The sequence below is a fragment of the Ciconia boyciana genome, chromosome 5 (assembly GCF_034638445.1).
Source record: "Ciconia boyciana chromosome 5, ASM3463844v1, whole genome shotgun sequence".
In the NCBI taxonomy this organism is placed as follows: Eukaryota; Metazoa; Chordata; class Aves; order Ciconiiformes; family Ciconiidae; genus Ciconia; species Ciconia boyciana.
Genome location: NC_132938.1, coordinates 29,574,670 through 29,587,583, shown reverse-complemented (window position 1 = coordinate 29,587,583; position 12,914 = coordinate 29,574,670). Strand labels below are relative to the sequence as shown.

The window sequence follows — 12,914 nt, the reverse complement described above, 5'->3', positions numbered from 1 at the left end:
TTCTGCTTCACACAACAGCACAACAGTGAGAAAAGTAGTTAGGAAATCCATGCACACAATCTAAACTTTGTATGCCAGTTATTTGGCAAAGCTTTGAAATTCAACAGAGGGTAGCATGTGAGGGAGAGCTCTGGAAAATATTGCTCCACCCCATTCATAGTGCAATTGTTAAGAGCCTTGCCTGCTACATAGTTCCAGTTTAGTATCTCAGAAGCTTTCTCTTCCTGTCATTTACCCTTCCGAAACAGCCACAGTGATAAATAAATAACTACTCATGTGATGATTAAGCTTGCAGCTTATGGAGTCTTGTTTCTCCCTGTTCCTTGTCATTGACAGAATGCTCACCCAGTCACTTCAAGTGCCGTTCTGGGAGGTGTGTCCTGGCATCCAGAAGATGTGATGGTCAAGCTGACTGTGAGGATGATAGTGATGAGGACAGCTGTGGTAAATAAATTCGATAAGTTGGATCTTTTGAATGGAGAATAGTTGAAGCATTAGAAAATGAGTTTTGTTCTTCCTTCAGTTATAACATAACAGTTCAGAGCATAAGCCCCTTTTTCTGTAAGAAAAATATGTTTGAAAGTGGGTTTTTTTTTTAAGACTAGTGGCAGTAAAAATACTTTAGCAAGCATCCTTCTTGATTAATGTCAATGCCATTTATGATACTTGATCATTTAGATTCTGCTAACCATATTCCAGGATGTTTGAGTATTCCTTTAGTAATCAAGATAAAAAATGCTGCAGATTTAATTCTTTTGATATTGCTGGATGTTCTACTGAGCTAAAATGTGACTTCCTGGCTGTTTAGATCTTGAATTCATAAATATAATTTTAAATTTATACATGGTCATATTCTCATTATGATGTATTGAGAAAAGATCTGTGTTGCTGAAGTGGATTCTGTACTGCAAGGGTCAAGAATTACATGTTTTTTCAGAGTGGTCAACCTCAAGCTGTAGGTACAAGGATAAAGTGGTAACCACAAAGTTTATTGTTCAGTATATTTCTGAGTTTACTTACAGTAGAGTTGCTCTTGACTTTTAACTGAAGGGGATGTATTGAGCTTGAGAATAACCAACAAATCTCTTGGTCGCTGTTTATCCTTGTACAGGCTGGCGAGAGAATTTTGAGAAGGAAAAGGGAGTTTATACTATTTCTTTATGTGACTAAGGTGTAGCCTCCATAGAGTTCTGCATGTCTGCTGGTCTGGCATCCCTAGGGGCAAAGAGAATAATTATAAATCACTAAGGATTTAGAGAAGAGGTGTGAATGTGAGTAAAGGATTGGAAAACATTCCAGCAGAGTAGGGCTAAGGCGCACAACCTGTTTGTTTTAACAGAGAGTGGGTTAAGATGGAAGCACAGTTTATGTGAGCAACAAAACTGTGGCAGGAAAAGACTTTCTACTCAGCTGCACAAAAATAAAATAAGATCCAACACCTAAAAGCTGAAGCTAGGCTAAAATTCAAGTTTGTCAGCTCTATAAAAAGCTTCTTTTTTAAGAGCAGGTTTTTTTAATGATGATTGGAGTAACCAAGGGGTTATTTATCACTAAGGCACGATATATTCTCAGTCTCTGCGAATTTTCAAACCATGCGTGTATTCTCTCTCCTCTTTCTGCCCCATTCCCCTCCCCCTGCAAAAAGAAAGCAAAAAGAAAAAAAAGATAAGCTCAGTGAAACAGGATTTAATACTAGGTCATTCTCTTGTTTGGATTATAAAGGAAAGGCAGAGCTGATGATCACAGTGACTCTTTCAGAGTTTCTCATCTCTTTACCTTTGAATCAATTGTCTCAGTTGTCCTCCCTGCCAAATATTCTTTGTTGCCACCTGTTCTTAACTCCTTAGAACGCTAATTGCTATGCATCTTTTAGGGTAATTTTATTCTCCTAGACATTAACATATGAAATATTGCTCTAATATATAATATTCATTTCTCTAGTAGATCTTTCTCTGTCTCTATAGTCTAGACAGAATGTCAGTAGCAATCAGCAGAATTCTTATCAGTTTCTATAAATATGGAAGGCCGTATCTGCTAGGAAATTACTGCTGTCAGAGTGACATTACATTGACCAGGGGTAATGCTATTACTGGAAAACAGAAAGTCCTTGTAGAGCTCCAGAATTAACTGTCTCTGACTCATTCATATTCCATGTGTGCAGGACAAAATCAAAACGTGATGATCTTTCCATGTGTAAATGGCTAGCTCACATTTTATTAGATTTATCCTCTGAAATTTGTTTTATACTATTAAATAACAGCCAGTATTTAAATTAAAAACCTTGTATTTGAAGTGCCTTAAATGAAAGACATGGAACAACTTCACAGTGCAGGGAGGAGGAGGAGGCTGGAAAAGACTAGCTACAGCTTTTGGATGCTCAAGCTACTCTGGCCAAAAATGTAAGGTAGAACAGTCAAAAGGGACTAAGGTATATTCTGCCCATGCAGAGTAGAGCTGTATTCAGCACCCACTGCCTTTCCCTGTTAGGAATCTCTGTCATACTTTCACATGATGTTTGTGAGAGGAAATGTCACCACTCAAATGCAGTGAAATCCTAAGGCTTTAGTGCCATTTAGACTAGGATTTGGGGAGAAAATTTGACCCAGATTTCTGAATGTGAGACTTCTGAGTGCATTTCAATGAAGTGTGAGGAAAGTAATTTCTGAAAATTATTATGATAGACGTCAAGAGAGTTTGTGGTATTAAATATGCTCAATTGTAATTTAGTGGCTGCTGAACAATGCCTCTGGCAGAGAGCAGAAGAGGGTCCTACAAGAATACTAAAGAAATTGAAGACATAACATTCAAAACCAGTATTGTCCTTCATTATTTTCTGCAGTCTGAGTTCTGACTGTAGTATTTTAGTTGAGAGAAAAATGTGGTAGTCTTAATGTTAATGACTTAATAATAATTGCATGGGGAATATACATGTGAATAACAAATGGTAACTTGCTTCATATTTTGAAGAAGAATGAAGGTAAGATCATATGTGAATCCTTATCTCTTGCCGAAACATATGTTTGAGATGGGGGTAATGTAAATATGTACAAGTTTTCGTACCTCCATTTTCACTTCCATTTCATTGTCATTAAATTAAAAATATATGTCCCAAAAATATTTAGAGAAGAAATATAAATACACCAAATGGTAGATGGCTTCTACCAACAAAATAGTATATTTGAACACTGAATGCAGTAACTAGTGAATTTTTCCTAGGAAATTGTCTCTATATTTGTCTATGTTGTACTCAAAGATAAATTTTGGAGAGTCATGGAACACTTCACGGTGTAACACTATAATGTGTGATGAAGGGGAAAAGCAAACATGTATTTAATTAATTATAAACACTCTGCTAAAAAATTGCAAGGTTCATAAATTATATATTTTTAAGCTTTTTTATTCTATTTTCATATCAAGTTCCTAACATGACTGGCATTCTTTGTTCTTTATCAGAGTAAAGGTTTTGTTTGGTTTCAATTAATTTTTCATTAATAGCTATCACAAATATTGTCAAGAAGGAGACCTGGAAAATGGTGATACCCAAAATAGTTCTTTGATCATGTGGAATTAGTTTCACAGGTTCAAGGCTATTTATTTCTCTGTGCTGTAACATTTATTTACATGGCTTTTTCAATCTAAACAAAATCAAGCATGCCACACATCCAGTTACAGTTAAAATGTGAGTAGACTTTTCCAGTAATCATATGAGCTAGTAGTGATTCTCTGGTTCATGTTTGTAAAACACTCACTTATGAAATAACACTTCTTGGAAACAACATATCTGCTTAGTAACTTACTGCTGATATGCTGCTGTAGTTCTAGGTCCAGGCAAACAGAGGTGCTGCTTCAAATGCAGTTTGTGAGCTTATACCTCAACTATTTGCGTGTGGGGACATCAGGCCTGTCACCTGAATTTGAGCTTGGATTAAAATGAAAACTAGTATTATCATCTATAGAACAGGCCAAACAAGGCAATCAAACCATCTGTTTTAGTCAGGAGAACACACTATTTTTATAGCTTCCTATAAAACCAGAATGTCAGATGTACAGGACATTAGTATGTCAAAGTATTTAAACTGGTATCCCACTGAAGTGCTTTATTTGTTGATGGAAATAAATAGTGAAATAAAACAAGAGAAAACTTTTCTAAAATGTACCTTGTGCCATTCTTAATTTCCTCTAGCTGACTAACAGGAATTTTACTGTCAAAGCACTTTGATGCAGTTTTATAAGTATTCCTCTTGAAATCAGAGAGGCTGGTTAGCAGGACTTTTAAGAGACAATAATGCAGTGTGTTCCCTGTATAATAATGAACCCTCTTGAAGATTCGTACAGCCACTGGGTCTTTCTAGTCTTTTCAAACTGGTTTGGTCTCCGATTATGGAACCAGGAAAACTGTTTGTGGTCAATACTTACAGCATCTCTCTACCTTTCATTGTGATCTGCATTAGATTCTGTATCAGCGCTGCCAGAAAAAATTACAGATTTCTCATTATTAGTTAAAAAGCATTGACATATTATGAAGTGTTATATATTTTATACACACTTATCAAGTGTGCACTGTGACAATCTTATTTCCATTTCTTCGTTAGTAACTATTCTTGGTACCTTTTAAAATTTATATTGCAAGTGAAAATATTTTGGGTGTTTCAGGATTATTAAGGAAGAAGAAAACAGTTGATTTGATATTGCATGCAAGTGTTTCAAAACTGTGCTTCTCTGCCTCCAGGTTGTAGAGAAAGGGGTCTTTGGGAGTGTCCTCTGAAGAAGCTGTGCATCAAACACACTATGATCTGTGATGGTTTCCCAGACTGCCCTGACATGATGGATGAAAAGAACTGCTGTAAGGGCTTATGCAGTTTGTTACTCCCATAAAGGACTGATCACATTTTTGGGATCTCGGGGTGCAAAATAAATGAAAGTAAAAAGGTTTTCTACAGACAGAAAGGTTTAGTCATTCTCTGTTTCCTTTTCAATTTTACTATGGCACCAATTTATCTCTTTCCTCATCTCGTGTCCTCTGTTGTTCACATCCTTGGATCCTTGCTATCTCCTTGGTCACTCCGGTCCTCTCTCTTTTTTTCCTCTCTCTCCCTCCTCCTTCTTGTGTCTTTGTGCTGCTATTCTTTATTCCTCGTAGCTTCTTGACTCCTTTTCCCAACTTTTCTCAACTTCATTCCATATAGGTATAGCTGCTCACTGCTCTTTTTTTCTTGATTTCCACTTGATTTTCCTTCTGATCTGTTCTTCAGTAAATTTAATGTGTCCCTGCTTTATTTGATTTCTCTTCTGCTTGACGTTTCTTAGATTGTGTCTCCCCACTTGGCTTCACAGGCTTCTTCTACAATCCAAACTGTGATAAATATCAGAGATACAAAACTTAGTGTGGTACACAGACGGTATGGGCATACTGTCTGTGCGCACAGTGTAAGTCGGCTCAAAGTGCTGACAGTGTGCATTAGGCCCCCTGATCCCCTGCGGGAGCTGCCCTGTGTTCCGTTTCCATTACACAGCTGACTAGTGGGATGGCAAGAGGTGGAAGACCTGCGAAAGGCAGCTGCTTTGCAGGCTCCCACCCTGCAAGCGAAGCTGGGAGTGGGTGCCGTGAGATGTTACCTTCACTTTCATTAATATATTAGTGGTACTCTGAACTCTCTTCTTTTGAGAAAACCTGGTGCGTGGGCATGTCCCCAAGACAAGGAACTAGAAAGACATACTGGGTGACACTCAGCCTCCACAAGAAAGAAGAGATGCTTGGTAAGCTTGGTTGAAAGCTGGAATTTTAGTTCTCTGGGAAATCCCGGTATTTCAGCATTTTTGCTGGGACTGAAGGGTATAATTTTACAATTTTAAAAAGGTTGCTCCTGAGTCTCTGGAGTTCTGTTGGCAGGGACAGGATGGTAGGCACGTTTTATGTGCTATGTTGAGCATATGAATATATTTGCCAAAATGATTGGCAGCCTGCATATATCACTAGATCTAACTTTGTTTCTTTTTGGGAAGAGGCAGCTCACAGAACGTTTCTTAATCTGCCTTTCATTGTGAAGATTATACCATTTGACTTCCAAGTGGTCTGTGTGCTGTAATCTAAAAACAGGAAGGTGGTATTAAAGTGATTTGCTCACGATCACACATTAAGATCATGGCAGAGAAAAGATTCTCTGAGGGCTTAGGTTAAGGTAGTCTATAATTATCAGACTATATTTCCTCTCTGCTTCTGTGTCGAGGGTTGAATATTCCAAAATGGCAGCAAAGTTTCCCCAGCTGAGGGCTTCCAGCTTTTGAAATATGCTCTCTCTGGAAAGCAGAGAGCTTTTTCTAGTTTTGCACACTTTATTCCAGAGCCAGAAAGATCACTTATGTCAGAGTAGGCAGCACTGCCTGCTCTGTCTGTACGGTTTTCACTGTGGAGTACATTTTTTGCACTAGTGTTGCAAATAAATGCTTGGTTTGTATGGCAGTATAGATGCTATACAACAGCCAGACATAGGCACAACTGGATGCAGCTTCCTTCCACACATACTCTCCCTCTCCGCCCTCCCCCAGGTCTCAAAATTCCCTAATGATGGGGTTTATAGAAGCTGGAAGAGAAGTATGTTAGTGAGGAGGGTACTGTAATGCTACACACCTGCCTTTTGGGACGGGGTTTGTTATGGTCAGGTGAAAGCTAAAAGTCATTTGCAAATGGAAGCTCTTGTGGTTCCTGCACTGGACAGAGGTTCAGGAAATCCCTATCTAATGCTGCCAGCTGGCAGCCACCGGTGAACTGGAGCATGTCTATCTGTACATCAGTTCCCCATCTCTAAAGTGGAGGTAAAAATAATTCCATGACCTTAAATAGCAAAGGAGGATCCAAAAGTTAATATAAAATTGCTGTGGATGAAAGGAAATACATATGCATTACAGTAAAATATTATTTTCAAAGAACATGAAGAAATAAACAGATTTGGAACAGTCTCCTAAAAAGCATGGAACACAATATTTTCACTTAAAGCTTGTGAGAAGCTTAGACAGGTTTCATATGACAAGACCACAAATGATACTAAGTAATCACAGATCTTGCCATTTCCAGAAACCCTTTCTTCCCTTTGAGTTGCAATGCCCTCTGCAACTCTGGCAGCAACCACCTTCTGACTCAGTGATGCCTATCCTGAATTTTGTTGCATATCTGTCTCACTTTCTTGCTCCATAAATCTGATCTGTGCCTACATTCACCCTCTTTCTCATTTTTTCAGTCTCAATGTGAACTTTACATTGATCACTTCTTTCTCAGAGTGAAACATGTTTCTGTCCTTGCAGCATTTTGTGAAGAGAGTGAACTTGAATGTGCCAACCATGAATGTGTGCCACGTGAGCTCTGGTGTGATGGGCAAGCAGACTGCAGTGACAGCTCAGATGAATGGGACTGTGGTAAGTTTCCGCCACGGTGCACTCTGCCTGGAATTGATGTTTGAGTGATGGTAGTAATCACTGATGATTTGATTTAGAATACAATTGCTGTGGTGGAGAGATTCTCCCTTTTTTACCAAAGGGAGACTGGGTTGAGGTTGGGAAAGCATGCAAGAAAGTGGGCAAAAGAGAAAGGAAGGGCTCAGTGTGAAGTGTCACAGTGCAAAGATATAAGAAAAGTGACATGGCAGGGAACTTCTAAAATGTGTAGATGGTGTGTAAAATCTGGAAAGTGTTGTGGACAGAAGAGAGAGTAGGAAGATGTTCAGATGTAGAATTCATTTGGGCAAAACTTCTAAGCCCTGATTCTGTCCTTGTGAAAATCTGTGAAATTCCCACTGACAGCAATGGTGCAGGTTCAGAGCTTATGAGAAGATAGTCCTACTAGGTCCCCTTTGCACTGGCTAAAGACCTGCAGAATGATGTAACCTGCTGTTGCTATCTATGTTCGGATTAGGCCTCATGCTTTTATGTGTTATTAAAGTAGAACTCTCCAAGTATTATTCTTTAAATAAAAATGAAGATGGATTTCAAAAAAATTGCACTGAAAAGAAGCAGGTTGGAAAGTGGTAGTATGTCCTCTGAGATTTCACTGATGTGAAATGTATTTCATATATTTCCATACATAACAGTAGTTTATATTACTAAGTTTTGAGATGCTTTGTATGTAATTTTAAATACAGAAAAAAGGTGTACCGTGGCTTACAGAAGCAAATATTCTGTATTCATATTGAAGTAGATTGTATAAATATTTTAAAACATTTAACATTGTATGAACATTAATAAACAACAACATTTAATAAAACCTATGCAACAGAGAAGAACTGTTTTCATATCTGAAAAGGAGTAATCCAGGATTAATACATACCTTTCTCATGGGGAAGAGAAGCAAAAGCACCTTTAGCATATAGGAAAAATGCTTAATGACTGGCTACGTTAAGATTAGTACTATCAAAGCAAAAGTCAGAGGAACAATTTAACTAAAACCAGTATGTATTTGGGGAAGGAATGCACACAACCCAATGTCTTTTAAGGGATCCTAGAAAGGGAGGGATGTAAATTTCCATTTTGGGCCATTTTGAGAAGCTTTTTGTGTGTGATAAAGGCAGTTGACACACTTTTATACATGGATTAAGAGAGAAGCAATGGTCATGGTCTTTCTTGTAAACAGTAGTTGTTTTTTCTTTCTCTAATGACACCCACATATTGTTATGACAGGAACAGTGCATATTACTGAGAGTCAAATGATGGTATCACTCTTATGCCAAGCAGCATTCATCCCACAAATTACTTTAGTGATTTCAGTTGGACTATTTGTGGGGTAAAACATCATTTAACAAGATTAAGGCTATCAGAAACCCATGTGAACCTGTGCTGGTGAGTCAAGAGTATTCTCGTTTATTCTAATCATCAAGATGCTTTTGTTGTTTAGTGTCTCATGCTTTCAGTGTTAGCAAGGTTCTGATAGCCATGGTTGCCTTGGTTTTAAATTACGTAGCTATTGAGCGTATAAAATTAGCAAAAGTGCCAGCATCTTGGAAAACTCTTTTGAATGTAGTTGTATGTTTTCAGTATGCCATTTATAAAACTAACCATGTGAAATAATAGTGAAGTTGTTCTTTTTCTTTGCAGTTACCCTGTCTAAAAACATGAATTCCTTGATGTTCCTGACCATTCACAGGTCAGCTGCTGATAACCATGTTTGTGCTGATGAGTGGCAAGAAAATTTAAGCCAACTGGCCTGCAATCAGATGGGTTTAGGGTAAGGTCAGTAGTTTGTAGCACTGATGAATTTCTTAGGACAATTGGAGTGCTGGAGTTAGATGTGAATGATCATTGATCACTGCAGTGTTAGACCTAGTGTGGAAATGGTTCATAGAGAAAAGAGGTAATGAAATTTTGTGAACTGTGGCAGGAACAAAAGCTCACAAAAATCTAGGCACTTTCACCACTTTATAAACATTACATGATTGTTATTAAAAGAGTGTGTTTTGCCAAGCCTCAATATTTGAACTTGCAGTTATCGCTGAGGCTCAGGATTGTTTGGCAATATGATACTCTGTGTCTTCCTAAAGAATTAAAGCAGATTTGTCTTAGAAATGCAGGAAAAATTATCTGCATTCATTTGCATTCTGCAATAAGTACTGTGAGCTAGGCAACCAGATATATTTAACTTGGGTATCTCTGAACAATGAATTGTTAAAGATAGAGATTTCTGTGTGGAACTCAGAAAAAAAAATAGCCTCTATGCATCTTTCTTATTGCACGCACACTAAAGTAATAGCTGATTTATGGAATAGTTGATGCAAAATATAACTGTTGGATAAAAACCAGGTTCATCTGCTCTGATATCCAAGGCTGTCTTCCACTAGGAAAAGACAGGCCTGATGGTATAGTCTTTTGTCAGTGTCTGATCCCCAAAATGGATTGTCTTTTCTGTCTGCCTTTTACCACTATGTATACTGACATGCAGTCTTGTTCTTTGTACCTTTCTCAAAAAACCACAGGAGGATAAGGACCCTGGGTTACAGTGTCTGCACTTAACCTACTCTGTATTGCCTTGCACTGCATGGATGCTTGACATCAGTTCTAACAGATGCCCTGATTCCAAGACCACCTGTACTGAATGGCCTGCCTGCCATTCTAACACACAACAGTTCTGTACTCCTCTAGCTAGTTTAGTATATCTAAATAATATTGACATTATCTTTATGCTTTAACTTTATATAACATCCTAATAAGCTTAAACTCCTTTGGTACCTTCAAAAATAGTTATTGCTTTTACAACTACTTTGTTGTCTAAGAACAAACCGATGGTCTTAACATTAAGAATGTTTTTCTTCTTAATATTTCAGTCTCATAGTCCTAACAAAATTTGTTTAACTTTCCTATGATGCTTGCTGCTAGGAAAATGAAAAAGGTATTAAATTATCACAAGACCTCTGATTCCTTCCTTTTTTTCAGAGGTGTACCTAGGCTGAAATTAGCATGAGTAGAAACTCATACCTTCCTGCTTCTTCACTGAGGCTTGCTAACAGATGTTATCAATCCTATCACTTTTAAGAAATGTATGAGACACAAATAATTCTTAAATCTCACAAATCCATTTTCTAACAGGGGAAGATATTCTACAAATCAATTTTTCTACAAATTCTTTTTTGTAGTGACAGGTAACTGTATGAAGGGCAGTGGGAAATTCCAGTTCAAATCTGAAGTCTACAACTTCAGTCTGACTCTAATACTAATTTCTAATTCTTCCTGGCAGTACTTCAGAAAACCAACGTAGTGTTTGTCTTTCCTTTCTTAATGCCTGATTTTTTCAATCACCTGAAGCTTGATTTTCTTAGCTATTCTACAAGCTTTTGTGAAATGGCACTGTCAAAAATACAGTACATTAGCTTTGAAGAAGATCTATATGAAAAACAAAGATTATAATGCATTCACCAGAACTAATTTCAAAAAGGAGTAATACGAGTTAATATAATTATTTAATTATTTTGTTAACATTGCATAGGGGTTCACTGAAAATGTCACAGAGGGTAACATTTTCTATATGGTGAAATGGAAGACTGAATGATAAATTGGAGTTTCATGCCACTGTGAAATCTGATCTAAAGCCATAAACTTCATCTGTTGGCCATTATGTCCTACATACATTATTTATTTGACTTACGATAACAAGAAAGTCTGAATGTGAGGTTGATAACATTGGTGTATTTAATAAGCTATTTCCAGTCACCATTGAGGGTACAGGCAAATTGGACTGTATATTGCATAGAGCTCAAATAATGGTGAAAAAAATTCTTTTTATCCTTTTTTTTAAAAAAATAAATATAATGTATTTTAAGCAATGCTTTTCTTCAGGTATTCCCAATAGGAAATACTTCATTTTACTCCTTCAGAAAATTAAAGCTGTGAATGTAGAAATTCTGTCCATATTATAGCACACTGCAGAAACCCCAGTTTTTTGGCTATGCAGATTTCTTTAAAAATGACTTATGATGATACTTGATTTTGATTTAACAGTTTTCTTGTTTATTCTTAGAGGAAAATAGTGCACATGAGATATCAAAGTTGAGACTTCTTAGACCAGGAATTACAATGAATGGTAGCATATGGTATTTTTATTTTCTGTAAAGCTCTGCAAACTATTTTTCATAACTGTGTCTGGTGCTTTCTCAAATGACAACTCCTGACTGCTATATAATGTGGTAATGTTTAAAATACAAAAGCAATGTCTTTCTAACAGCTTGTAGATATTTCTAATTCTTCAGCCTAAATTAATCTGGAAAAAATGAAGAGCATTAAATGATAGTGTTTAAAGTTAGGTTAATTTAGCTGATAGTGGTAACACACTTTACAGAATATCAGTCTGTCTAATTGGGAGGTATAAGCATTGTGTCTGAAGCAACATTAAAGGTAATTCTATTCTGCCTATTGCATAAAATTCTATTTTCCTGGCTGTTGGCCAATTCTAATTCCATAGATGATGTGTTTCCCCAGTTTTTCACAGCACAACACATGCAATGTGTTGTGTGATGCATGATGCAACATCACAGAAAACTGCAAGTTCCAAGCATTGCCTGAAAGGCTTTGGACTAATGGTGGCTGTTGCACAAGTTATGCAATGGGTGTTCTTAGCAGCTCTTATGTTTTCCTCTAGTGCAAAAAGAATGTTAGATATGAAGTAAACTTTTGTTTATAATGCTAAGAGCCTAATGGGAACTGTTTGTTCAAGTCTTAGGTTTCATAGTTTACAGCCAGAGGGGACTATCAGATCACCTGATATGACTGCCTGTTCATCTCAGGACAGATAATTTTCTTCAGAGACCTCTGACTGAGTCCCAAATTTAAATACAGTAAAATGGCTCTGGCAATTAGGTTTCCTGCTAACACAGGTAGAGAACTGAACAGCAATTCCCATCAGTGTCTCAGATCAAGGATTAGCTATATCCTGGTGTGTGCTGCAGAGGCTATGCTGCTGAAGATGGGCATACTGTGCAGGTTCAGAACATTATGTTAGAAGACTCTAGATTTGTCCTCATGTTTAATTGAAGAAAACCATTTTCATGTACTCTGAAGTCCACATTTTTGTTGATGGAATGGTGATCATAAAACCATGGTCTGCTTAGATCTGAAATTTGGCAAAACCAGAAGTTAGTGGAGTTGTTCTGTTACGCTATGGCAATGTAGTGGAAGAGTTTGTCTTTCTTTCCTGCACTAGAATGAGATAACAAGTGTAATAATGATAAACTTCAGCAACTTGTACTCAGCAGAGTACAGGGGAATTTTAGCTGATCTGTTTGTTCTGGTCTAGCAGTATCAGCATAAAATCACAGCTGTTTACCAAGTTACTTGTTTATGAAAATCTACGGTAAGCTCTGCTACCTCCTCCTGCTGCTGCTGCTCCCTTTCTTGGAGACTGCACCACTGGTGATCCACTGAAACAGGTAGCTGCTTTTCCT

The 12,914-nt window shown here is 37.3% G+C and overlaps 1 protein-coding gene across 1 annotated transcript in view; it reads left to right on the top strand.

Annotated features, from left to right (window-relative positions):
* Positions 1–12,914, top strand: part of CORIN (corin, serine peptidase) — a 161,187-nt gene that overhangs the window by 130,921 nt on the left and 17,352 nt on the right. Inside the window, exons 13-16 of the mRNA XM_072862094.1 lie at positions 337–444; positions 4,730–4,843; positions 7,300–7,410; positions 9,082–9,211. Coding sequence (XP_072718195.1) covers positions 337–444; positions 4,730–4,843; positions 7,300–7,410; positions 9,082–9,211 — 463 coding nt within the window. The remainder of the gene's footprint in view (positions 1–336; positions 445–4,729; positions 4,844–7,299; positions 7,411–9,081; positions 9,212–12,914) is intronic.